Source organism: Acomys minous (assembly GCF_964271855.1).
Source record: "Acomys minous genome assembly, chromosome: 12".
Lineage (NCBI taxonomy): Eukaryota > Metazoa > Chordata > Mammalia > Rodentia > Muridae > Acomys > Acomys minous.
Window position 1 is genome coordinate 111,757,701 of NC_140493.1, and position 23,380 is coordinate 111,781,080.

General features: G+C 59.5%; 2 protein-coding genes across 6 annotated transcripts in view; one reads left to right on the forward strand and one right to left on the reverse strand.

Moving 5' to 3' along the window:
- BAIAP2 (BAR/IMD domain containing adaptor protein 2) overlaps positions 1 to 3,618 on the forward strand; it is a 64,742-nt gene extending 61,124 nt beyond the window's left edge. For both annotated transcript variants that reach the window (XM_084751166.1, XM_084751164.1), the window contains one exon: positions 3,170 to 3,618. Coding sequence is in view for 1 of the 2 variants with exons in the window: in XM_084751164.1 (XP_084607290.1) it covers positions 3,170 to 3,239 (70 nt within the window). In the remaining variant the exon portion in view is untranslated. The remainder of the gene's footprint in view (positions 1 to 3,169) is intronic.
- A 604-nt stretch (positions 3,619 to 4,222) lies between these two features.
- AATK (apoptosis associated tyrosine kinase) overlaps positions 4,223 to 23,380 on the reverse strand; it is a 34,573-nt gene continuing 15,415 nt past the window's right edge. For 2 of the 4 annotated variants that reach the window (XM_084750243.1, XM_084750245.1), the window contains exons 2-14: positions 17,796 to 17,929; positions 15,530 to 15,677; positions 13,370 to 13,449; positions 12,984 to 13,102; positions 12,749 to 12,836; positions 12,126 to 12,259; positions 10,305 to 10,389; positions 10,097 to 10,218; positions 9,437 to 9,586; positions 6,529 to 9,109; positions 6,304 to 6,451; positions 5,978 to 6,187; positions 4,223 to 5,340 (exon numbers count right to left, since the gene is read on the reverse strand). In XM_084750243.1, the coding sequence (XP_084606369.1) occupies positions 5,300 to 5,340; positions 5,978 to 6,187; positions 6,304 to 6,451; positions 6,529 to 9,109; positions 9,437 to 9,586; positions 10,097 to 10,218; positions 10,305 to 10,389; positions 12,126 to 12,259; positions 12,749 to 12,836; positions 12,984 to 13,102; positions 13,370 to 13,449; positions 15,530 to 15,677; positions 17,796 to 17,929 (4,040 nt within the window). In that variant the 3' untranslated portion in view covers positions 4,223 to 5,299. Of the gene's footprint in view, positions 5,341 to 5,977; positions 6,188 to 6,303; positions 6,452 to 6,528; positions 9,110 to 9,436; positions 9,587 to 10,096; positions 10,219 to 10,304; positions 10,390 to 12,125; positions 12,260 to 12,748; positions 13,103 to 13,369; positions 13,450 to 15,529; positions 15,678 to 16,377; positions 16,561 to 17,795; positions 17,930 to 23,380 lie in introns of those variants that run through there. The other 2 variants (XM_084750244.1, XM_084750242.1) reach the window with 2 other exon arrangements.

Genomic DNA, 23,380 nt, shown 5'->3' on the forward strand with positions numbered 1-23,380 from the left:
GCCACTGCCTGGCGGGGCTCGGGGGTCTCTGAGATGCCTTGCTCCGGGGCGCTGGGCCTTCCATTCACCAGTTCCCTCCTGGGCTGTGGTTCCTCCTACCTACCTTCTGCCTGGAAGCTTGCGGTTCCAACTCTGCCCCGCGTCTGCCTTCCCTGCTGACTATAGGGCTGGCTCAGGTCTGTTCTCTGCTCCCCTGCTGGGTGGGTGTGGGGTGCCACTAGGGGTTGGTCTTGAGTCCCGTTGCTGAGTGCCACAGCTGACCAAGCCTGGGCCTAGGGTGAGGGAGACCTTGCTATCAGCTCTTGCCTCTGTTGTTCCTTCCACTTCCCCACATGGCTGGAAGGTGCTGGCCAGGCTGCTTTCCCCTCGGTTCTGGAGAAGTGGGCCGAGGTGGACCACTCAGGGCAGGGAGGAGGGCCCTGCTGTGCGATGTCCGCCATGGAGGAAGGCGCTTCTGTTCCCTTCCCACACCATGAGAAGTCATGACCTGTGACCCTTAACAGGAGTGGCCATTACTCCCTGAGAGCCACAGCAATGTAGTCCAGCCGCGGGCAGCCAGACCCAGAGCGCCTCACCCTGCTCTCACCGTCTTCCTGGGTATCTGTAACCTGAGTTCCGTAGCTCTGTGGTCACTGTCGGCTGAAGTTTGCAGAGGATGCGGTACCTTAGCTGACTCTGGGCTGGCCACACTCTCCTGCCTGTCTCCACACCCAAGACATTCTCCTGGAAGGAGGCCTACACCTCCTGCCCACGCCTGGCAGACCCTCTACCCACCGCCCACTGGGTCCCACTAAGCCAGTTAAGAGCCATGTCATCCTCAGCCTCCAGAGGCATGAGAAAAAGCTCAGCGAGGCCAGTGCAGCCTCTTCCCAGGACCAGGTCCCTTGTGTGCGCTAGAGCTGGGGCTTGGGTGTGGAGGACCTAAGGCCGAATGGGCTTGCAAACTCAGCACAGTGCCGCTGCACGGCCCCCAAGCATGGCCATAGTCTGCCTTGCCTTCCAGCTCACCTAGCGGAGGTGAAGTGGGTGTCCCAAAGCTCCCCGTGATTGTTGAGGGGTGTCCCCCACATGCAGCTTCAGCCTGAACTTAGGACTGCAGGACGGTTGCCACCACCTTTGGCTAGGTTCTGGGGGTGTGCACAGGCCCCCCACGAGGACTTGTCCTCGGTGGCTAGCATCCATCCTCATCCCGTGGCTGATGAGGAAGGCAGGCTGTGTGGCTGCAGGGAGTTGGGCCTCTCGAGGTTTCCGGTCCTCAGCGTGGTTCTTAGGTGGCTGCAGGTCTGGAGAGGGACTGACGCAGGCTCCACTACCCAGCCGCCGCTGTCCCACCATGCTGCCTCAGCCATCCGTCCTTCATAAAGGCTATTTGTCATCCCTTGGTGCCAGGGCCTGGGTGCCTGGTCCTCCTGATACAGGTTCAATTGTTGAGTCTTCCCATCCTCGGTGACAGTCTTTGCTGGGCACAGCACGTGCTGGCCATGTCCCCTGCAGGTTGGTGTCACTCGTCTGCTTGAGTGTCTTTAGAAGTCCCTAGAGACTGCTAACCGGACATGTACAGAGCAGGACTTTGCAGTGGCTTTAGCGTCTGTGGATGCTTCTCTGTGCTCCACATGCCCCATGGCTTTGTGGGGAGGAGAGAAGGGCGTGTCTGAGAGCTCCTGGTAGGGCACTCTCCTGCTCAACCTGCGTGCTAGTCCTAGCTGGCGACAGAGCCAGCGAGTTAAGGTCTGAGCTACGCGGGGCAGGAGCAAGGCGTGTTCGGCCATTCTGCCCCGGGACCGGGCGGCCTGCGTGTTGCTCTGCTCTGTCCCTTTCCCTCTGCCCACTCCAAGTCTCCCCAGGGCTGGGAGCCCTTCTGTGGACTCTGGAGTGGGCCAAGGGCAGCCTGGCCATGGCAGGGTGTGCATCTCGCCGCACAGGCAGCTCCCCTGCAGCCATCTGCACAGAACAGAGCACAGGAGCAGTCAGGCATGGGCGGAGCTCTAGCTGCAGGCAGAGTAGACAGTGGCTTCCAGCAGAGGTGAGCAGCGAGGGGGCGGCAGACACCACCTGTGAGGAGACAGCCAGCAGGACCCCTGTCTCCTCCTGCTTCGCCTTTTAAAAGTGTTTCAGATTGTTAGGAAATGTCATCTTCAGCAAAATGTAGGGTGAGACTCTACCTGTGTGAGTCTTCCTGGGAAGCCTGAATGGAGAGCCTGCTCGCCCACCCTGGGCCTACCACCAGCCCAGAGGTGACCCCGGTCCAGGTAATGGATGTAGAGCCAAGCTCGCTTCCCCGGAAGTGCCGTCCTGTGCCTTTCGAGTCCCCCTGTCCATGCGCCATTTGTGCTGTCGCTGCGAGGCTGCCTGGCCCCTCCCACCTGCTTCCCTGTGCTGTGCCCACTGGAGTGGGCTCCCAAGCCTGACAGGGACTGCGGAACAGGCTGCCGGGAGGGCCGGGCTGGCGCAGCCCGTCTGTGCTCATCTGTCTCATACCCACTTCTTGTCTCGAGTCTTGTTCATGTATCAGCTGTGGCCCAAGGGGCATGTGGGTGGCCCAACTACCACTCGAGGAGCTGGCTAGTCCCTTGCCAAAGGAAATGGCCATCTGGCCAAGGCGGTGGCCGTAGTATCCATCTCCAGCCTGTGGAGTCGGGGCATGTGCGCCTCATGTTTGTCATGTCTGCGTGTCTACGGCCTCCTGTGGCACCCCGCATGCCTGGGCAGGTTTCTGTGACCTACTGGGCTGCATCCTCTGTGCACAGGAGCAGAACCACTCCTTGGGCTCAGCCTGGGGCTGGGGGTTTACCAAACTATGGCAGGTGCACGCCTGTAATCCCAGCACTTGGGAGGCAGAGACAGGCAGATCTTTGTGAGTTTGAGGCCAGCCTGGTCTACAAAGCGAGTCCCAGGACAGCCAAGGGTACACAGAAACCCTGTCTCGGAAAACAAAACGTTGTCTGGTCATCCACCCCAGCTAGGAAGGGCACAGCTAGTCCTCAACATCATGCCCACCCTGCCTGGAGCATGTAAGGTGACAGTGGGTCGCTGTGCTAGAGGCCAACAGGTCTTGAGACAACGCCCAGCTCCAACCCCGGCTCTAAGTACTGGGGCCCCAGGGAGTAGCCTGGGTGGCTCAGCTTATCCAGGGCACCTGCCCAAACTGAAACTGCTCTTCTTTCCCCAGGAATCCCTTTGCCAACATCCATCTGAAACCAACGGTGACCAATGACAGATCAGCCCCTCTGCTCAGCTGACCGGCTCGTCTGCGCAGCCACTCCGTCCCCACCCACCAACTGAGGGTAACCACGGTGTGTTCCCTACTGGAGAAGACCGTCTCTCCCAGCACTGCCTCATACCAGCCCAGCCTGGGCTGGATCCCAGGTGTCCTTGGTGAGGTGTCTTCCTCAATGCCCGCTGGCCATGGGTGTGCCCCAACAGAGGAGCCAGCGCGCAGGGGGCCAGGCATCTCTGACCCCAGCTGTGGAACCCTGAGTGCCTCTGAACAGAAAGAGGGCATCTGTGAGCTTGTGGCTGGCTGAAGGGAGCCTATTGTCACTGCTGACTTTTTGAGAACGTTTTTGTTGTTGTTGCTTTATCTCACAAGTGTCTGGTCAATAAACATGCCCCACTGTGTGCGGTGTGCGATCCGTTAGCTTGGTGACATGACCAGGACAGGGTGGGGTGCAGCTATACACGGATAAGAGTGATTGATCATGAGCACAGCTACGCTGCTGCACAGGGGACAGCCGTGCCCAGCCCAGCCCTCCAGCCGCGTCCCTGCGTCAGCTAAAATGTAGAACCTTTCTAAAACTCCGTCATCTCTGGATGCAGCGCTGTGATGAGCTCAGCTGGTGGCAAACGTCCTAAGACTCAGAGAAGACCCAGGCAGCCACCTGCCCGTTAGGGTATACAGGCTAGCCCACCTACCCACCAGGCAGGCGCACAGGCTGGCCCCAGGAAAGGGCAGACTGAGTAGGGAGCACAGGAGTCCAGTTGCCAGCCTCCTGCCTCTCCATGTGGCTGCCAGGCACTGGGATGGCTGCTCTGGGAGGTCTCCCTTCATCTGACCTAAGACAGGCATCTTCAGGGACAGGGTACAGTTGGAAGGACCTCACCTGGCACGTGGGGACGAAAGGGCAGAGGTGACAGCTGAGTTCCCCATCTACCGCCCCCCAAGGTGTTAGCTATAGACACACACACACCCCCGCCCCAAAAAAGAAAACACGAGCACAAAGGCTGTTTTTTCTTAGCTTGGTTTCTCTTAAAAAACAAGGAACAAGAAAATCATTGCACCAGCGTCCTAAGCCTCAAACTAAAAACAAAAACAAAAACAAAACTAAACAAAAGAGCCCTGCCCCACCCCCAAAGCAACAATATACTTTACATGTCTTTGGCAACAATAACTTAGAATCACCCATCGCCACTCACTCCAGCAAGTTACAAAAATATTCCCTGTTCTGCCCACCCCAGCCCTGTTTCCTCCCAGCCCTGCCTGCAGGCAGGAGCCCCACAGCAGCTGGAGGGTACACTCTGCTCTCCTGTAGCCACCAGGGTGTGGAGCAGGCACTGCTCTGCGAAGGAGAAGTTGCCCACACGACCCTCAGCGGGCATCTCTGGGGCAGTCCAGCCTCTGCTCCTCGGCAGGACCTAGGCTGGCACAACCCAGACACACCCCGTGGGGAAGGGCTTCCGCAGAGGCAGTGAAGGGGTAGCCACAGACTCTGAGATAAGGGCTTGGAGCCCAGGGGTCCGACTTTGCTCTGAGCAAACCTAGACCCAGGTAAGAAGGGGATGGGGCGGGGGGCACCCAAAAGGGACCTGCGGGCTCAAAGCCACCTTGAAACCTGGCCAAGTATCCTTTGAACACGTGGCTAGGACCTACCTAACGGGGCGTACAGGCCCTTAGGCTGCATGGCCCTGGCCTGAGGCCAGTTCACCACCAACAGCCATATAAGAAGAGAGGCTGGAGGAGGGGTGTGTCCGCCCAGGAGTGGAGGGACACCTAGGGGTCCAGGGGTCCTTCTTGAGTGTGTATGTATATGCTTACAGACACCCCCAGGTCCCCAGGCCACAGGGGCTAGCAGCAAACCCCAGTGTCTACCCAGGACACGTTTGCCATCAGGGCAGCACAGAGGAGGTGCACTGCCCAACACGTCCAGGGCTAGATACGGGCCTCCCATCCACCTGCTTCTCCGGGATGCTGTGGGGTGCCGATGGTCCCCATTCGCTCCCAGTCATCGTCCTTGTTGCTGCCGGGACAGGATGGCAGGGGCTCCAGTGACGCCAGCCTCCAAACGGTGGAACCACCTGGGTCTCAAGCCTCTGTGTATCGGCCCCCAGCACCTGCCGCTGGGCCTGGTAAAGGGGTGCTATGTGAGAATGTGGCACAGGTTCCCTCACGCCAACACTCACCCGCCCCCGACGGCGGCCTGGCAGGCCGGTTTCTGGATGGAGGACGGACCCGTTTCTCCTCCCCAGGTCTCTCAGATCCAGAGCCAACAGTGTTTAGCAAATGCCCTTCCATGTCTGTGTACACATGGAAACTGAGGTCCACACAAGGAGGGCGGGGTCAGAGCCATGCAGTCGTCTCCTTGTGCCCTCAAGGCTACCACAGCCAAGGCAACTGGAGAAGAGGTGCGGGGGTGGAGGGAGAACCAGGGAGAAAGGACTGGTCAAAACTGTGAGTGGGCTATGGGCAGAGAGGCGAAGGGGGCACATGACTTGACAGGGTGGACTATGGCACCACCACCACCTGGGAAAAGTCCCAAGAGGGAGTCCGGGCAAGAACCTCAGATCAGAGATATGGTAGGAGTAGAGAGCGCCATGTTGGGAATGTTCTAGTAAGTTGTGGGAGGCTAGGGCCCAGCAGCCTGCCGTGGAGGATAGAGTGGGCAGAGGGTGGGCAGGTCCTGGGGCCCAAGAGGTGGCAGGCCACCTAGGATGCCCGTCCACGGTGCCCCTCTGCTCCACCTCAGCCCATCCACATTCGTACCTCCCACCGACTGGGCATCTGAGTCGGATACGTGAGTGATGGAGAAGCGGGAGGCAGGTGTGGGTGACACCGTGAACCGTGAGAAAGGCGTGGCTGGCGTGGGAGGCGTGGCCAGGCCAGGGTCCACAGGGTCCAGCGCCGCCGCCGTCGTCACCAAAGCATCCTTGCCAGGCACCAGCGGGAAACCATCATCCCATTCGAACCTACTGCCTGCAAGTCAGGCCGCAGAGTCACGTTTGTTATGTCAGCCCCCAGCCCCCACTTCGGGGAGGATAGCGCATTTTTGAACCCCGCCCACTCTGGCTCCCGACACTTGGCTCACTCACCCTGTTCAGGAGTCTTGCTGTCTGGAAAGTGGTCAGGCCGCCGTGGCAGGCCAGGGGCACTGGGTGAGCTGGGGCTACCCTCCAGGAACGTGGGGAGCGATTCCTTCGTGTTGGGGAAGGGTTCCCCTGGCTCTCGGGTGGGGCTCTCCTGGAGGGGCAGAGCACCGTGTGACTCGGGCTGCCCACCCCCTCCTGGCCCTGTGCACACCCACAGCAGCAGCCCACCTGGTCGAAGAGGTAGACCGTGACGTCATCAAAGAAGGACACAGCCTTCTTCTTGCGTTCCAGGTCCTCACAGAAGGCCTCCGACAGCAGGCTGGGCATCTTGAGCAAGCTGCGCAGATTCCGGGCGCTCTGGCTCTCGGCCACCACCACAGGCACAGCTGGCGGCTCCTCCTCGCTGTCCTCACTGGGCTCCTGGACGCTGTAGCACCGGAGTTCCTCATCAGATTCATCGCTGTCCTCGCTGTCCTCTTCGTCCTCTGGCCGGCCCTCCAAAGCGCCAGAGCGGCCAGGCAGGGCCAGGCTAAGCGGAGATCTGGGTGTGTTAGGACTCCCCAGCCGCCCCAACTGGGCTGGCCCTGACCACTGTCCTGGGGGACCCTGGGACTCCACGCCATTGCCTTCTGAGCTCAGTGGGACTGAGGTCAGCAGGAAACATTTGGAAGGGCCGGGCACAGGCTGCACCTCAACTGGGCCTTGAGCCCCAAGAGGCTCTGGCCTGGGGCTATCTGGCAAGGGCTCCTCTGGCTGCTGTGGTGTGGGCAGCACCTCGCTGGGCACCTCTAGCCTGGGGGAAACCTGTCCAGACTGTTGCCCTGGGCTAGGTGGGCCCTTCAGGTCTTGTTCCTTCTGAGGGTCCTGGACCACACTGCACTTCTCAGGGCCAAAAGTGGGTTCGGACTCCGCGTCCAGGTCTGAGAAGTAGGCAGAGTCTCGGTAGGGGTTCTTCTTGCTGAGGCCACCGAGGGAGGCAGAGAGCAGAGTCTCGGGCCCGGGGCTCTCGCCCTCTGAGGCTAGCTCCCCGAAGGCCTCAGGCTCAGCGGATTCGTGGGCGTCCTTGAGCACAAACTCGGGAGACTCATAGTTTTCCGTGTCATAGCCACTGTCCATGGCACGGGGCTGGCCACCAGGGGGACCAGCAGCCGATGGGCTCAGGGCCTCACAGCCACCATCACTGGCTGAGGACGGGATGTCCAGAGAGTCCAGGGAGTCAGGAGTCCCCACCTGCCTCTGCAGACAGCGCAAGACTGGTACCATGCCTGGCTTCTCAGCATGTGGGCCGTCGCTGGGCAGGTCGGAGAAGACTCCTGACGTGGCCTCAGTTGTGTCCTCGTCCTCACTGCTGGGCGCCTCTTGCCCCAGAGAACCAAAGCTGCTATCCAGGGTGGGGGCCGGCTTAGGGACATTCACCCAGCTGCCAGCAGCCGGTGTGGGGGAGGCAGGCAGGGTGTCGGGGGCACTTGCCTCTTCTGAGGGAAGCGAGGCCCCTTCATGGGATGGGGAGGGGATGGAAGGGAGGGGTAGGTGGGGCTCAGCGGAGCCCTCAGCCTCCTGGGCAAGTCTGGGTTCCACATGGGGGTCGCCATCCCCGCCCACTGCTGCCTCTGTCCAGGGGGAGGTGACGAGGCAGGCAGCAGGTGCCAGGCCTTTGGCAGGACACAGAGGAAGCAGGCTGAAACAGCGGCTTGGCCCCTGACCAGGTGACGCTGCTACCAGCCCGGGCAGAAATTCTCTGGGATCCTCCTGGGACAGGGCGTGGCCCAGCTCAGGGGAGGCCCTCGGGGTCTGCTCCAGGCTGGAGCAGTCATCCCTGTAGCTGTCGGTGAAGCTGCTCACGTAGCCAGGATCCCAGGATTCTGGGTCCCGGCTGCCACTGTTGTTGTTGGCTGACGTGTTAGAGCTCCAGGGTCCACACTGAGCCGCCCTCCCCACCGTTCCCTCCTCCTGCTCCTCGTCGCTGGGGGAGGGCCGGGCCCCGGGACTCCCAGAGGGAGATGCACCCAGTGGGTCATCGAAGAAGGGTGGGCAGAACGTGGCCACACCCCAGTCTACGTCTTCAGCCGGCAGCATCGGGGTCCCAGGGGAAGGCGAGCGTGAGGGGCAGGGCGGCTCTTGCCTCCTGCGTGAGTGGTGGTCGCAGGGGCCCCACAGGCCCCCGGCGGGAGGTGGGTGGCCCAGCAGTGGCTCCATGGCGAGGGGAGAGGCAGTGGCGCTCTCCTCCGAGTTGTCATCTTGGTCGGCCACAGCGTGGGGGCCGGGAACACAGCCGGCACAGTCCGGATCGTGGCCAGCAGCGGGCACCGCCCCCTCTAGGCGGATGAAGTACTCGCTACCCACTGAGGGGCTGTGGGCACTGAGGACAGGCACCACCCCCGGTGGCGAGCTGTCGGTTGCACACAGCTCCTGCAGGCGAGCTGGGGAGGCTGGGCTGGGCGCACCCGCCGCGGCTGGGAATGCCTCGGCGCCACAGCCAGCCTCCCACTTGTATTCGAAGTTGAGGCCGTGGCTCGTCTCGGTTACTGTCAGCACGTCGTCACTGTCCACGTGAAAGCCGTCGCTGGTGAACTGCTCCAGCAGCGGGAAAGACGAGGCAGCAGTGAGCTCAGCAGGGGCAACCGCTGGACCACTGGAGCCCGGCCCCAGGCTGGCGCTGCCCCCAGGCCGCAAGGAGCTCCAGCGCCGTTCAAACTCCTCCTCCGACTCCGTGGTGCCCTTGGCACACAAGTAGGACAGCAGCAGGTGAACCTCTTCTGCCGTGGGCCTCTGCTCTGGCTGCAGCCAACAGAACTGCATCACCTCGTACCTGCCGGGAGGCCCTCATGGGTGGCCCTGGCCACATCCGGAGGCGCGCAGGCCTGGAGTGTAACCTGCCCTCCGGGGATAGTCAGTTCCCCCATGCTCAGGGTACCCCAGGGAGGTGGGGGGGGCGGTTAAGGCAATCTCCCAAGGCGGACCCGGCAGCCTAGGAAGGGGTCAGGGTCAGGGCTGGATGTTTCCCAGGATCCCCAGTGCCCTGTTCAGGCTGCAGCCACCCAGAAGCCATGTAGAGGTGGACCAACCAGCCCCAGGCTGTGGAGTTCAGCCACCCGCGCCCCTCTGGCCTGCCCGTCCAGGGTGGTGGGGTCCTCACCAACGATCAGATAGAGTCAGCTGCAGCTGCGGCTTAGGCAGCTTAAGCTGCTGTTCTCGGATTGCGTAAGCCAGCACTTGCCGGTCCGTGTGCTGGGGGTAGGGCTGCGCACCCAACTCGAAGAGCTCCCAGATGGTCACGCCCAGGGACCTGTGGAGGCGGCCGCAGTGACACATGGCTGAGCGTGACTGCACAGGACCCCTGGACACCTGTCATTGTGCCTTACACTACAGCCGCCCATCTCTAGTGGCATAGGTGCAGCCCAAGGCCCGGTGTCCCATAAGGACACTCGGCCTACAACGGCAGCTCACGTGGGTTTGTTCTAACCTAAGTGTGCACTCTGGCCCCAGGATCGGAGCATATCAGTTGGTCCCATCCTGGAGTCAGTCCCCCTACAAGTACAGGGACCGCAGGAACCCACCATGAACTGTTGAAACTGGTAGCCCATGAGTGACCCCATACGGCCACAGGGTGGCAGGCATGAGCACACTTTCTCCGGGTGACAGTCAGCACCCTAGCCAGAGGAGGAAGTCTGAATGTTTGAGCGGAGGGCAGAGCAGAGCTGAAAGCCAGCGAGTCCCCACTACAGAGCAGCTGAGGATGCGGTATCCCAAAGCCCCCACCCCCACCCCCACCCCCAGAAGCCAGGCCTGCGCTCACCACACATTGCTGGTCTTGGTCTGATCTACCACCAGCAGGTTGCCGTGCACCTCGTCCACCAGCTCAGGTGCGATCCAGCGCAGGGGCACCCACAGCTGGTCAGCAGTGACGAGGTAGTCTTCCTGTAGCACACACGGGGACAGGGCAGGGGTCAGCTCCAGCCAGTTAGTGCCACCCCTGCACACAGGCTCTGCCTGCCCTCACTCACCCTGTATTTGCAATGTGACAGGCCGTAGTCACCGACCTTCACCGTCAGGTCAGCCGTTAGCAGGCAATTCCTCAGGGCCAGGTCACTGCGGGGCGGTAGGCAACGTCAGCAAAGACTGCGAGCCTGAGGATGGCGTCCAGCACTATGGGTCCTTTACCCACAGCTGGGTGGTTTGGCTTCTGGGCACAGCCAGGCAGGCAGACAGGAGGGGATGTCTGAGGGGCTACCTGCTTGTGTCCAAGCCTGGCTCCACACCCTGCACTGGCTATTTTGGAGGGCCTGTGTGGACGGCACCGTGAACACGGCCACGCATGTCAAGATAAGGCTAGAAGGTGGTCAAGGCTCACCAGCGCGGTACTGCCTGACCAGCACTCGGACGCCGGCCCCTTCCACCCTCCTCGTGACCTACCCAGCAGGGACCCCAACCCATAGAGCAAGGTATGTCTGCAGCCAGCGTCCTCTCAGGACCGTCGCCTTTCCAACCCCACTGCTCTACACCAGCATCCACATCCCCAGGAGGTTAGAGGTAACGAGGAAACCGAGGCCTGGAGTGTCTCAGGGGGTCCTTCCAGCAGCCAGAGCCTGAGTTCTGGATCGTAGGCCCGCCCCACTATAGAGCGCTGGGGCTGAGGTCTAGAGCAGGATGGATCACAAGGCACCCTTCTGCGGAGTCTGAAAGTCACCCCAGGTCGACCTCCAGATCAGTGGCAAGCCCGGGATGCCAGCTTTTACCCTCCTGCCTGGCTCGAGGCCACTTGAGGGTCTGGGGCACAGGACAGTAAAGTGCTATGGGGTGTGCCTGAGTCACCATACTGCTGTTATGCTGAGGGCTCTCTGGGTAAAGATAGAGACACCCTGGCCTGCCTCTACCTCGAGAGGACTATGCCAGGGGACAGCTGCAGGGTGGGGTGGCCTGGGTCCATGCCTATGGGTGGGGCAGCTGGGGCTAGCAGCAGGTAGGGCGGGAGGCTGGCAGCTACCCTCTTCAACAAAATCACTGATGCTGGAGTCGTCTGTGTCATCACTCAGCACCAGGATATTGTTGGGGAGGACGGCCTGTGCAGCGTCGGGGCTGGCTGGGCCACTCGTCCATCGCCACGTCTTCCAGCATGTGCCCCCCTGGCTCATGTGAGGCTGGGCATCCAGGGGCAGGACAGAGCCACCCCTTCCACTGCAGGGCCAGCCCATCCCCTCCCTTTACGGCCTGGGGGAAGAAGGCTGGGGCTGATGTGGGACCCAAGTGTGGCTGACCGATAGAGCACGCAATATGGATTTCTTCATTTAATTGTCTGCAAGGTGCGTTTCAAACTTCAGTCTTCACAATGTATTTATGGTCTCTCTACAAAGCCCTGGCTATCTGAAACTCACTGTGAAGACCAGGCTGGACTTGAACTCACAGAGATCCACCTACCTCTGCCTCCCCGGGTGCTGGGATTAAAGGTGTTAGCCACCATGTCTGGCTAGCCTTCACAATATTACGAATTATAAAATTTCAAGCCGGGCACGGTGACGCACGCCTGTGAACCCAGCACTGGGGGAGGTAGAGAAAGGCAGATCTCTGTGAGTTTGAGGCCAGCCTGGTCTACAGAGTTCAGGACAGCCAAGGCTACACAGAGAGACCCTGTCTTGAAAAGCAAAAACAAATTACAAAACTCCTTGCAGAGTGGCTATTTGATACTGCGTGGATGAACTCTGTTCATAAGGCTCAAAAAGTGGGATCACTGCTTGACTTTCCTATACAGAGGCATTCTATCTGATGGTCAAGGCACCAGGGGACCAGGGTTTTGTGGCCATGGCCTGGCTAGTCTCACCAGCCCTCACCTGTGTACGTAGTTATGACGATGTAAATTCAAGACCCCACATGCCACCTCGCACGCCATGCGCTGCAAAGTCAGGGGGTCAGGCGCCATGGACTCTGTCACCCGGCAGCTCCGGAGATAACCTTTGAGGTCCCCCTGCCGAGAGAGCACACAGCGGCCCGCTAGCTGTAGCCACCAGTAGTACCACACAATCCTGCCACCCACCCCAAGAGGGTCCACTGGCAGCTCTGGTGTTCACAAAGCCTGTGCCTCCACTCTGCCAGTGGCCTCAGCGAAAGCAACCTCAGCCTGGAGCCAGAGGGCGAAGGGACCAAGTTTGCCCCAGGAGCTGTGTGAGCCCTGAGGCTGAGCTACCCCCACAGTGTTGCCCCTGCTGCTGTTGGCTCACCCTCTCTAAGAGGCCTCCTCTGAGAGAGAGACAGAGAGACAGAGAGACAGAGAGACAGAGACAGAGACAGAGACAGGGAGAGAGCGGGGCGCAGGGCAGGCACTAGGGCTCCACTCTAGAAACGCAGGAGGCAGAAGAGAAGAGGAGCCCAGCTCAGGCCTCCCACTCCCCTTTGGGCCACCAGGTCAGAACAGGACCTAGAGAAGCAATGCTACCTCCCCCAGACTGCCACTTACCAGCGGACAGAACTCCATAACCAGCAGGTAGGGGGTCACCTCAGCACACTGGGCCAGGCACTGAAGCAGGTTGCTGTGCTGTAGGGCCCTAGAAGAGCCCACGGGCATCAGAGTTGGAAGGCAGGAGAGGGCGCAGCCAGGCCCCAGCACAGCCCTCCCCTCCCCGTAACTCCCCCCTGCCCCCCCCCCCCGTGCTGGTCCCCCGCCCCGCCCCTCCCCCCACCACACCACCCACCTGTAGGGCTGCGCCTCCTCCAAGAACTGCATCTGCTCCTGCACGCTGGCACTGGCCTTCAGCTCCTTCACCACCACCTGCGCGCCACTGACGCCCGAGTGCACCTCCCCCAAGAACACCTGCCAGATGTGACAGGCATCACCAGGGCCCCTTCCAGTCTCCACAGGACAGGCCGTTTGGCTCCCAGGGCCTCAGATGGCCGTACAACTCCCCACCAAGGCCCCCTGGCTAGAATGCTCAGCCCTGTCCACCTGCAAGGCTTCCCTTCTCTCACCCTCTGCGGTCCACAGTGGGAAAGGTCTCGGGTGCATGGTCCAGCCAGAGTGTGCGTGAGAGAGCGCCCCTGCCCACGCCCTGCCACTGCCAGCACCCTGAAGTCTCCTTACCTTCCCAAACCAGCCATGGCCGATCTCCTTCAGGTACAGGAGGCTGTGCCGGCCCAGGTCCGCAGACTTGAGAAGTCGCACTGCGGCAAAACCGCAGACTCAGGAACCTGCTTAGCCCCAACTCATCCTCCCTCCCAGCCTCCCCGGGGTGCCCCAGGGAGCTCCCCCAACTCCCTCAGCCAGGCTGGAGGGCAAAGGGCATTGTCTCAGGCTCTGGTGGCTGCTGTCAGCTGAGCTGTAGACCTCAGCCTCCATCCAGGCTTGTTTCTGACCAAGCCCGGGGAAGGGTGCCCAGACAGCAGGGCCTGGGAAGCAGTCTGGATGAAGCAAGAAGCCCCGGCCCACCCCCTAGCCCTGCCACAGGCTGGCATTCAAACAGCAGTCACACCAAAGCCGCCTTTGTTGGGGGCTGCTTGGCACAGCCCTGTACGGGACACACTGGACCCATTCTCCCTGTAGGCCAGGCTGGGTGAAGTCAGTGGGGTAGAAGGGCCAGCGTGGGCACGGAGGAAAGGTCCAGGCCTTACTGCACCCACTTAAGGCCCCTCAGATTCTCCGAATTCTGCTCCCACGCCGACAGCCCAGCAGGGCCCAAGGGAAGGCTGCAGCCCTCGGGGGGACTAAGAGGCTGAAGGAATGTCGGCTTGGTGCCCGATTCATGGGAGAGTCTCACTGGGCCCTGTGTCCTAGGACTTATGCCCTGAACCCCAGTCTGTCTGGATGCCTGCCTTCCACCCTGGGGCCTCTAGGACCTCAGTTATCCCAAAGCGGGCTGAGGGTCCTGACAGTGGGATCCAGGGCAAGCTGAGGGCAGGAGACCATTGTATGTTAGGAGTTAGAGGCAGCGGCAGAGGCTTGGGGAGGCTGACCCATCCTCACTCCAAATTTCTTCCTCCCTGAAGGAAGATGCCTCACAGAGCTGAACAATGGGGAATGCACCTCTGCCCTCTCGGTGTCTCTGCCGACCCCCGTCCTCTCTCTCCCAGGGGTGGGGGCCAGTAGGATCTAGGGGGGACGTGTCTCACACATACCCTTGCCTCTGGACTCACAGGTCCAAGCCCAGTTCAGGGTGCATGGCTTCCAGCCAGCTCCCACTCCCCGACTCACGGTCTACAGTTAGGAGATGCCCAGGGCCTCCAGGAAGGTCTGGACCCGGGTATGGCCAAGGCTGCCTGCCTCATATGAGGTGCTAGGGAAAGCTGCAGGCCTCTGAGCCGCTGGATAAATGTGTTCATGACATGGGCCTTCGTGCCTGGATCCTGCCTGGACTTTTGGACTCTCCCCTATGAGACCCAACGGGCCACGGGGGCATGCAGCAGTGTTGGGCCAGGCTGGTGGTTAGAGGGCGCTAGCTAAGTTTCTATGGGCTCAAACCGGTTCTGAGAGCCACAGCCTTTGATGCAGGCTGGGCCCTTACTGGGAAGAATTGTGTTGAGAGCCTGGTTGAGGCGCGGAGAGTGGCCAGGGTTTCGCCACAGTTAAGGAGGCATTAGGGCCAGGGACATGCTCAACCTGACAGTCTCCTCAGCGTCACTGGAGGCATCAGATGGACAAGGCACAGCCTTTGGCTAGACATGCATGCTGCAAAGGCCCAAGAGCCGACTGAGGTAGAGGTGGCCATAGTCCCAGGTACCCACCTTGACGAGGGCATTTGCCTGTCACATCCAGAGCAAGGAGACCAGAGGGGCCTAACCTAGGAGGAGAGGCTCTAGGAGGAAGGCAAACGGGAGGGGCAGGCAGGGGGCAAGGGAGCCCCAGGAAGAGGCCCTGCTTAGGCATCCTCTCTTTGCTGTGTGGGCCGACCCTGTTTGGCAGAGACCATGAGGCCATGCTCCTACAGGGTTGGGCACAAGGGAGCAGGAGTCTGGGGTTAAGCAGAGACAGGCAAATAATCCCAAAGCCAGAGTGCTAGGCCACCTCTGCACAGCAGCCCCTTGGGTGGAGAAATGACAGACACAGGCCACCACTCTCAAGGCTGCTGAAAGCTGGCCCCCAGGTCCAGGAGGAGGGTCCACGCACCATCCAACACAGCCCGGCCTGAGATGCCTCAGCCTCTCACGGCATATGTCCCGTGTCCCCACCCGACACTGTACCTGCTTCAGGCTTACACACCCTGCTGACCCCAAGACACAATGGAGTGGGGAAGACAGGCCCACTCACCTGAGCGACCCGGCTGCTTAGCCATGGGCAGGGAGACCTCCGTGAGGGGCAGGACATACACATCGGGGCCGTTCTGCGCAGCTGCAGCCGGGGAGCCCTGCTCCGAGAAGTCGGCCACATACTCATCCCCTTCAGCATTCTCAAACTCCTGCAGGTTGGGCCAGCGCAGGCGGGTGGTCAGGCCACACGGGGTCAGCGAGGCATGGCAGGTTATGCTATGAAAGGCCCGTTTCCCCAGAGCTCAACCGGACTAAAACCGGGCCAGAGCGTGTACCCTGCTGGATGGTCACTGCACACCTGTCCATAGGTCCCGACTCCTCGGGAACACCATCCCAAGAGGAGCCAAAGGCCTCAGCCAAAGGTGGGGCTGGCAGCCAAGGCTGAGTCCTGTCTGGGGGAGGGCTAGAGTCAGGGTTCAAGGGGCAGAGGCAGAGCTGCCCTTCATGGAGCCTGTCATGGTCACGACAGGGCTTGGAGTAGGGGGTGGGGGTGGGGGCTCCATTGCTCCTCCCTGAGAAAAGTAAATAGTGTCCTATCCCTAGCTGGACAGGAAGCAAGGGACCCAGGGACCTGTTTGACATCCCCACTTTGAAGAGAGACCCCCTGCCCACCTGACCCCCGCTCTATCCACATCACATTCCGAGCAGAGTTAGTCTGGGATGGGCCACGACCACAGAGGGGTGGCCCCATGTCCCTGGTGGCTAGTCCAGGTCTGCTCTATGAGCACAAAGCCACTGACATCTGTGGCGACTCTCCCTCTCCAGAGCCCAGGCGACCCCCTTAGACTGTCCTCTGCCCCACACACCTGAGCCTGCGATGCCCACCTCCCCCTCAGGATCAGCCATTACCTTCCCTTGCCAACGCCACAGAGCCAGCCGGGCTCCCCCAGCACAGTGGGAGATCAGGTAGCACAGCGTGAGCATCACCGGGCTGTCTGCCCCTGCCCAGGGCAGGCCCAGCAACAGGGAGCCCACTGAGGAAGCAGGAGGCAGTGGTCCTCCAATCAAGGCACATTGGCCCCGGAATGTTCTGGGCACCATGCTCCCAAAGAGGTGAGAAGGGTACGGGGGGGGGGGGGGGGAGGGGCTGTGGTGAGTCCCTGTGTGGGGCTTTGTTCTCAGAGCCTGAGGACCGGCCTTGCTACACAATGGCCGCCTAAGCCTCACCCTGGGCTCCCACCCCCACCTCAGCAACCTCTCAGAGTCTTCTAGGAAAGCAACTTTCCATGACTGTCCAGCCTGCTGGGTGCTTGTGGTCAGGAGACTTGTCCCCTGGGGTGGAGGCGCCAGGGCAGGGAAAACCTGCCTGGGTGGGGTAGGGGGCCGTTACCACACTGCTGCTCAGGCACTCAGCTCCCTGGTCTGGCTGGGGTCTGGGCATTTGGTGCAGGTTACCAGGTAGGAGGTACCCCAAGATACAGATGGGCACACACTGTGCTTGACCACAAGCCCTTCCCCCACCCTGACCTCCTACCCAGCCTGCCACCCCACGTGGGTGCGGGAATGGCCAGGGCTCTGGCCAGGCCTTAATGTGCTGACAGGCAAGGCCGCAGCCCCCGCAGCCCGCAGTGGCGCCTCCTCTCGGGGAGGGGGGGTGGCAGCTTCATGTTTTCTGCCCTGCCTTCCTGCTTAGAGCCACAGTGTGAGAGGAGTGGCCACAGAAAGATGGAAAGAGGAAAGATGCTGGGGTGTGCCTGGGCCTTCATCACTAGAGTGGAGGCCTCCGCTGAGAAGTCTATCCTCCTAGGGAGACTGCAGCGAAGGCACAGGACCTTCAGTGGACACGCCACAAAGAATGTGGCTGCCGTGGCTGCCGTGGCTGCAAACAGGTGCCCTTGTTCCTGGAGCTCCCAAGTGACGATGTGGGCACCAGGGAAGCTGTCTGTGTGGCTTCGCTTTCCCTCTGCCTCAGTGAGCAGAGGGTCTCTGCAGGGGCCGCCTCCTCGCTGTGAGTCAGGATGCTCTAATGAACCCCTAAAGGCTCCCTGACGTCATCTCAGCTTCCCTAGACCTGGACAGGCCTGACATGGTGCTAGGATGGGACAGCGTGAGGCCATGTCTACAAAGGGGGCCCCTAGATGAGGGACAGGGGATGGGGTCCAAGGAGCTGCCAGTAGAGAGGCTGCAGGATGCCAGACAAGGGGTTCCGTTGGTCCCCAGGAAGCTCCAGAAAAACCAACCACCATGGCAGCCCCAAGATAGAGGGGACCTGGGGGTGGGGGGGGGTGGACACAACAGGCCCTGCAGCTCCTATGCAAGGTCCTCACCTTGAACCCAATGCCGCCCTTCTTACAGCACAGACAGGCCAACATGAGGACGATGACAGTGAGGAGCCCAGAGAAGGACACAGCCACCACAGCGAGAGACGATGACCAGGACAGCTCACTGAGTGGGGCACCGTCTGCAAGGAAGCAGAGCACAGATGTCTCATCTCGGCCTCGGCATGTGACCCCTTGCTCTGCTCCTGCGCCTGGACACGGCCTCCAGCCAACCAACCCAGGAGAGGTGGTGGCCAGAGCTAGTAAAGTGGCCGGTGTGGGGTCGGCCCCCAACCCCAAGCCCCATGGACACCTCTCTGTGACACCAGGGTCTTAGGCCATACAGGGACGCACTATCGGGGCTGAGGAGATGGCTCGGCAGTTCAGGGCACTGGCTGCTCTTCCAGAGGACTTGGGTCCAGTTTTCAGCACCCACAGTGGCTTCACTAACACCGTAACTTCAGGTCCAGGGGATCAAATGCCCTTCTCTGAACTCCACTACACACACACACACACACACACACACACACACACACACACACACACACACACACCACGGGGCACACAGACATGCATTCAGGGGGAAAAAACAGCCACGCACTCGAATTTTTATTTAAGAAAAGTAAGATCCACACTTGTATTTCCAGACCCCGCTCACACCTTTCAGCTCACTGTGGGGGTGAAAGGCCACTAAGGGCCCTGGAAGTCGAGGGACATCAAGGCAGTAATTCTCCTGCGGGCACTAAGGAGTAGCCTGGCTTCTGCTGGGGAACAAAGTGCCCTCGTCTGGTCCTCCCAAGTCCCTTGGGGCTGCTTCTGACCTGGGAGAGCAGGAACTGTTGTTCCCTTTTTTAGTCCCTGATCCCAATGAGGTGAGGAAGCCAAGGCGCTCAGGACGGCAGAACTCAACCCCAGCCCCTCACGCTGAGCGTCCAAAGCAGGGGGCGGGGGGGCAGGCTCTGGCAGGGGGAAGCCAGCTCTGGTGTCTCCAGCTGGCTTCTGGGGCCAGCCCAGGGTGCCCACTGGCTTGGGAATAGCTCTGCCTCCTGAGCCTGCTGTTCCTCAGCACTCAGGCTCCGAGTCACCCTTTGTCCTCAGAGGTCTTCTCTATCAATGGGTCCCCCCTGCCCCCCCCCCAAGCCCCTGATAATCTACAGCACCCGGCTCCTGTGGGTGCTGAGTCTCTGCAGCATTAGCCACCGAGGCAGCGACAGTACACACTCAGGCATACCCCAGCTCAGCGAGGATGAGGCCATGGGGCTTCTGGCTAACAACGCATCTGGGAGGGCTGCCTGAAGGAAGTGTGAGCCTGAGGGCCCAAGAGGAACAGGGGCGCCTGTGAATACTTCCTACCTCACACCTAGAGGGGAGAAGGTCCTTGCGATCCAGGCCGGGCTAAGGACCAAGGGGGCAGAGGCAGCCGGCGAGGTGGGATGGGGTGACACCATGCCAGGGTTAAACAGCCGGAAGCTAAAAGTCCATAGGAGGCAACCACATTGATGGGACCAGCCTCCATCCTGAGCCAGTGGCCTAGACAGGCACGGTTCCGGGCATGCCTGCCATGTATGTGCTTTTGCACACGTGGTCCTACATGTATGCGTGTCAAATACTCCCACCTTATGCAAGTGGCACTGCATGTCACATGAATGTAAGCGTGGAGTCCACCATACGTCTGACACAGGAGTGAGCACGTTCTGCATCTCCAGGAAGCAGTGAGCCCCCCGTGGAGGATGCTGTTGCCATGGTGAGCCATCTCTCCTCTCTCCTTCTAGGCTGCTATGGCATCAGTACCCTCCCCTCCCACGCCCACTGCTACCTGCATTCATGGGCCCACCTGGGGCTGGCATCCAGTACCTCAGTCCATTCCTTGCTGAGTCCCTGGGCTGCATGGGCACGTGCCAGGTAGAAGCCACCCCAGAAAGGGCAGAGCTCAGCTTGCACTGCAGCCCTCGACCTGACCACCCGTCAAGGCCACTGGCTTTTCTGTGGGTCCCCTCAGACCTGCAGCAGGCCCTGGCCACAGAGGGTTGTGGCAAGAGATGCTCTGCAGGCCTGTGTGGGAGGCGTGGAAGTCCCTGTGCTCACAGATAAACACTGGGGAAACCGGGAATGTAGCACACAGGGTTGTCCCCTCAAAGGAAGGCATGCGTAGCCCCAGAGCTGGCTCAGCCCTCAGAGAAGGTAAGAACATTTTCTTTAAATAAAAGCAGTGGGTAGGAGGCTAGTCCTCTCACGCTAGGAGCTGGGACACTGAGGGAACTAACACGGGCTTGCCTCGATCCTCTGAGACAAAGCATTTTGTATAGTTACTGAAATGTTTGCTAAGACCCAGGGGGGCAGAATGATCAGAGCAAAAGCTCTTCTACAACTTTATACTAGTGGCTAAAATTTAATCCTTCATTTCCTGAACAAAGAACCTCTGATACTAATAATTGGAAACACATAGACATTAATGTAAAAAGAACCCATGAAGAGGGGGAAAATCCTTGTTAATCAGCCAGACATGGTGGCTGGTGGTGCACGCCTTTAATCCCAGCACTTGGGAGGCAGAGGCAGGAGGATCTCTGTGAGTTCGAGGCCAACCTGGTCTACAAAGTGAGTCCAGGACAGCTAAGGCTACACAGAAAAACCCTGTCTCAAAACACCAAAAAATAAAAAATAAATAAATAAATAAAAACACCCACATGCACCCACCTAAGTCCCCACATGCTATATGACATTTAGTCATGCTAACTTTAAAGCTTCTCACTTTGGAGGATGCCCTAAAGCACTTTGCCCTAAAGGAGACACAGCTGAAAGTATTTGTTAATGCCGGGCATGGTGGTGCACGCCTGGAGGCAGAAGCAGGCGGATCGCTGTGAGTTCGAGGCCAGCCTGGTCTACAAAAAGCGAGTCTAGGACAGCCAAGGCTGCACAGAGAAACCCTGTCTCAAAAAAAAAAAAAAAGTTTTTGTTAACAGAAAGAGCTTCTAACATCAGGGTGGGGCTATGCTGTGTCTTTCCAGGAAAGGAGCCCAGTCCCAGATGGCTCCCACTAAATGCATCCAACCCAGGCAGCATCCAGGAGACCACTGGACAAACGACGTGTCTTCAGATAGACCACAAACCCATCAAGGGGAGATGTCCCAAGAGGAAGAGTAAGCCAGTGACTTAGGGAGACATCAAGGACACAATACCAGTGACTTAAAAATGATGCTAATTCTCAGCTTGTTACTGCAGAATCCAAATGCTTTTTGTCATGGGGATAAAAGGCAGGCCTGTGACAGGACATAATAAGATGTTGTTTGCAGTCTTTTTTTATTACCACTCCCAAGAGCGACTGCTGGACTACAAAGAAATATGGCCTGTATCGTTAGTAAAACGACTAATATTACAGCAAACGTATAAGCAGAAATTAGTCAAGAGACGAGAGAACTGGGAACCACGTTTGTACAAGACAGAGCTACCGTAGATTACTTGCTGCTCCAGCCTCATGGTGTTTGTCAACACTTTCCTGGCATACGACGCTTGCATGTGTCAGATTGCTCTCATACTGTTGATGATCTGATGATCCGCATGCAGAGATAAACAAAATCTCTCGTGGCCTTCCACCGGCCATCTTGGTTAAGATGGCTTTCCCCTTTCGCCTCTGTTAGCTGGTTCGTATGACGCTGTTATGCTAGCCTGTGTTAGTTACAACAGCCATGCAGGCAACGAGGCCTCTACAACAGCCTCTTCTATTTAAGAAATAAAAAAGAAAGCGAGGCTCGGTGGCACACGCCCCCGGTGCCAGCACTCGGGGAGTCAGAAGCTGGTGGATCGCTGTGAGTTCAAGGTCAGCCTGGTCTACCAATTGAGTCTAGGACAACCAGGGCTACACAGAGAAACCCTGTCCACCAGGGCTCGGGGAGCACAGATGGAAAGCCAGCTTGGCCACACTGACCGGACCTCCCCGCCCACCTTAGGATCGGGCCGACCACCCATTCCAAAACTTCACATTGAATAAGATAAAAACCGTACATGGCTTTGTTGTTTCCCCCCGAGGCTCAGGGAGTGTGTAAAAGCATCGGTCACATTGAGGCCTTGGCTCTGTGAGGGCATCAGCGCCTCCCACACAATCCTATACTAGTCCTTGCGGGGAGAGGCTCACCTCACGGGCACCCCCACCCCTGGCATCCTCCACAGGCCTCATGACAGGGTTGGCTGGGGGTGGGGGTGTTTCCAGAAATCAGTACCCAACAGTATGCATGCAGGCAGGAAGAACTTGGACCTTCCTATGCACCCCAAAACACTTCAGTTGAGAGTTCTGTCTGGCAATCTTGTCTACTTGCACCCAAATCTACCGCCACGCAGACCCCCAGGGCAGCCATGTTTGTGCTGCTTCCTTGCCATTGAAGCGACCTATGCACCGGAAGTTGGACAATGCCCCTACCCTCAGGACATGAGTTCTCACTCCTTGTCTGTTGTTTTTTGTTTTGGTCTTGTTGTTGTTGTTTGTTTTGTTTTGTTTGTTTCTCTGTGTAGCCCTGGCTGTCCTGGATCTTGCCATGTAGACCAGGCTGGCCTGGAACTCACATTGATTAGCCTGCCTCTGCCTCCCAAGAGCTAGGATCAAATGCTTGTGCCGCCACTGCCCAGAACTCATCCGCTATTTGTGTCACCCTCCCAACTTCCTAGATTCTCAGGGAATTGGTTGAGGTAATGACTGGCTTTGTGTGTCAGGACTCCCAGGTTTGGTGGGAGTGCACCTGCAGTTGGTGCGGTGACCCCAAAGCTGCCCACCTGCTCCTCCCTCAGGCCTGCAGCTGTGTCACCAAGCCTGGCCAAAGAGACTTTGCAGATGATCTTCTCACAGCCTCCAGGGACGACCCCTCTACTCTTGGTGTCTGCCAACGGAAGTGACTTTAACCTTCTGACCCTAATCGTCAGGGAAGCGAATGAAAGCAAACACACGGCCCCTCTAGCTGGTACCATCTCCAGTGAGGCAAGCCAGAGGTAGCACTTGTCTCAGATCCCCCTTGCCTGCCAGGTGACACAGGACAGGCCGCACGAGGAGGAGAAGGTACCCATAAACAGAAAGGCAGGCCTTGCCAGCAGGGCAGGTCTCTGGGGGCCCTGGTTGGCTCACAGTGCGATGGGTAAGGCTGGCTGGCGGCCAGTGCTGATGCGAGGCTGATATGGGCCTCGCCCACCGCTCCTCTCTTTTTGAATGCTAGGCAGACAGACACTCCATGCCGCTGCCTGGAAGGTTCTGGGCAGAACAGTGGCCTTTCAGGTCACACGCACATTAGCTGGGCCAGACTAACCCCTCAAGCCCCCACATTCATCACGCGCTCGGCCACTGTCCTGCCCTGGGAACATGGGGACCAACTGAGGTGAAAGCGGGAGCGGGAAGGGCCAAGGCCAGGCGGGGAGGACAGGGAGGCCCCAGCAGCGGGGTTAGAGCCCCCGAGAGTGAAGGCTTTCCATCTGGTTGTGTCTTCCCAGGGACCCCTGCTTGTACAACTCTGCCCATGTGGTCCTGCCCCGACCTGTGAGTCCCTGTCCAAACCCACATCTACACTTTTGAGGAGCCCAGGGTCCAGACTATCTGGGGTCAAGTGGCCGCCTGGGTC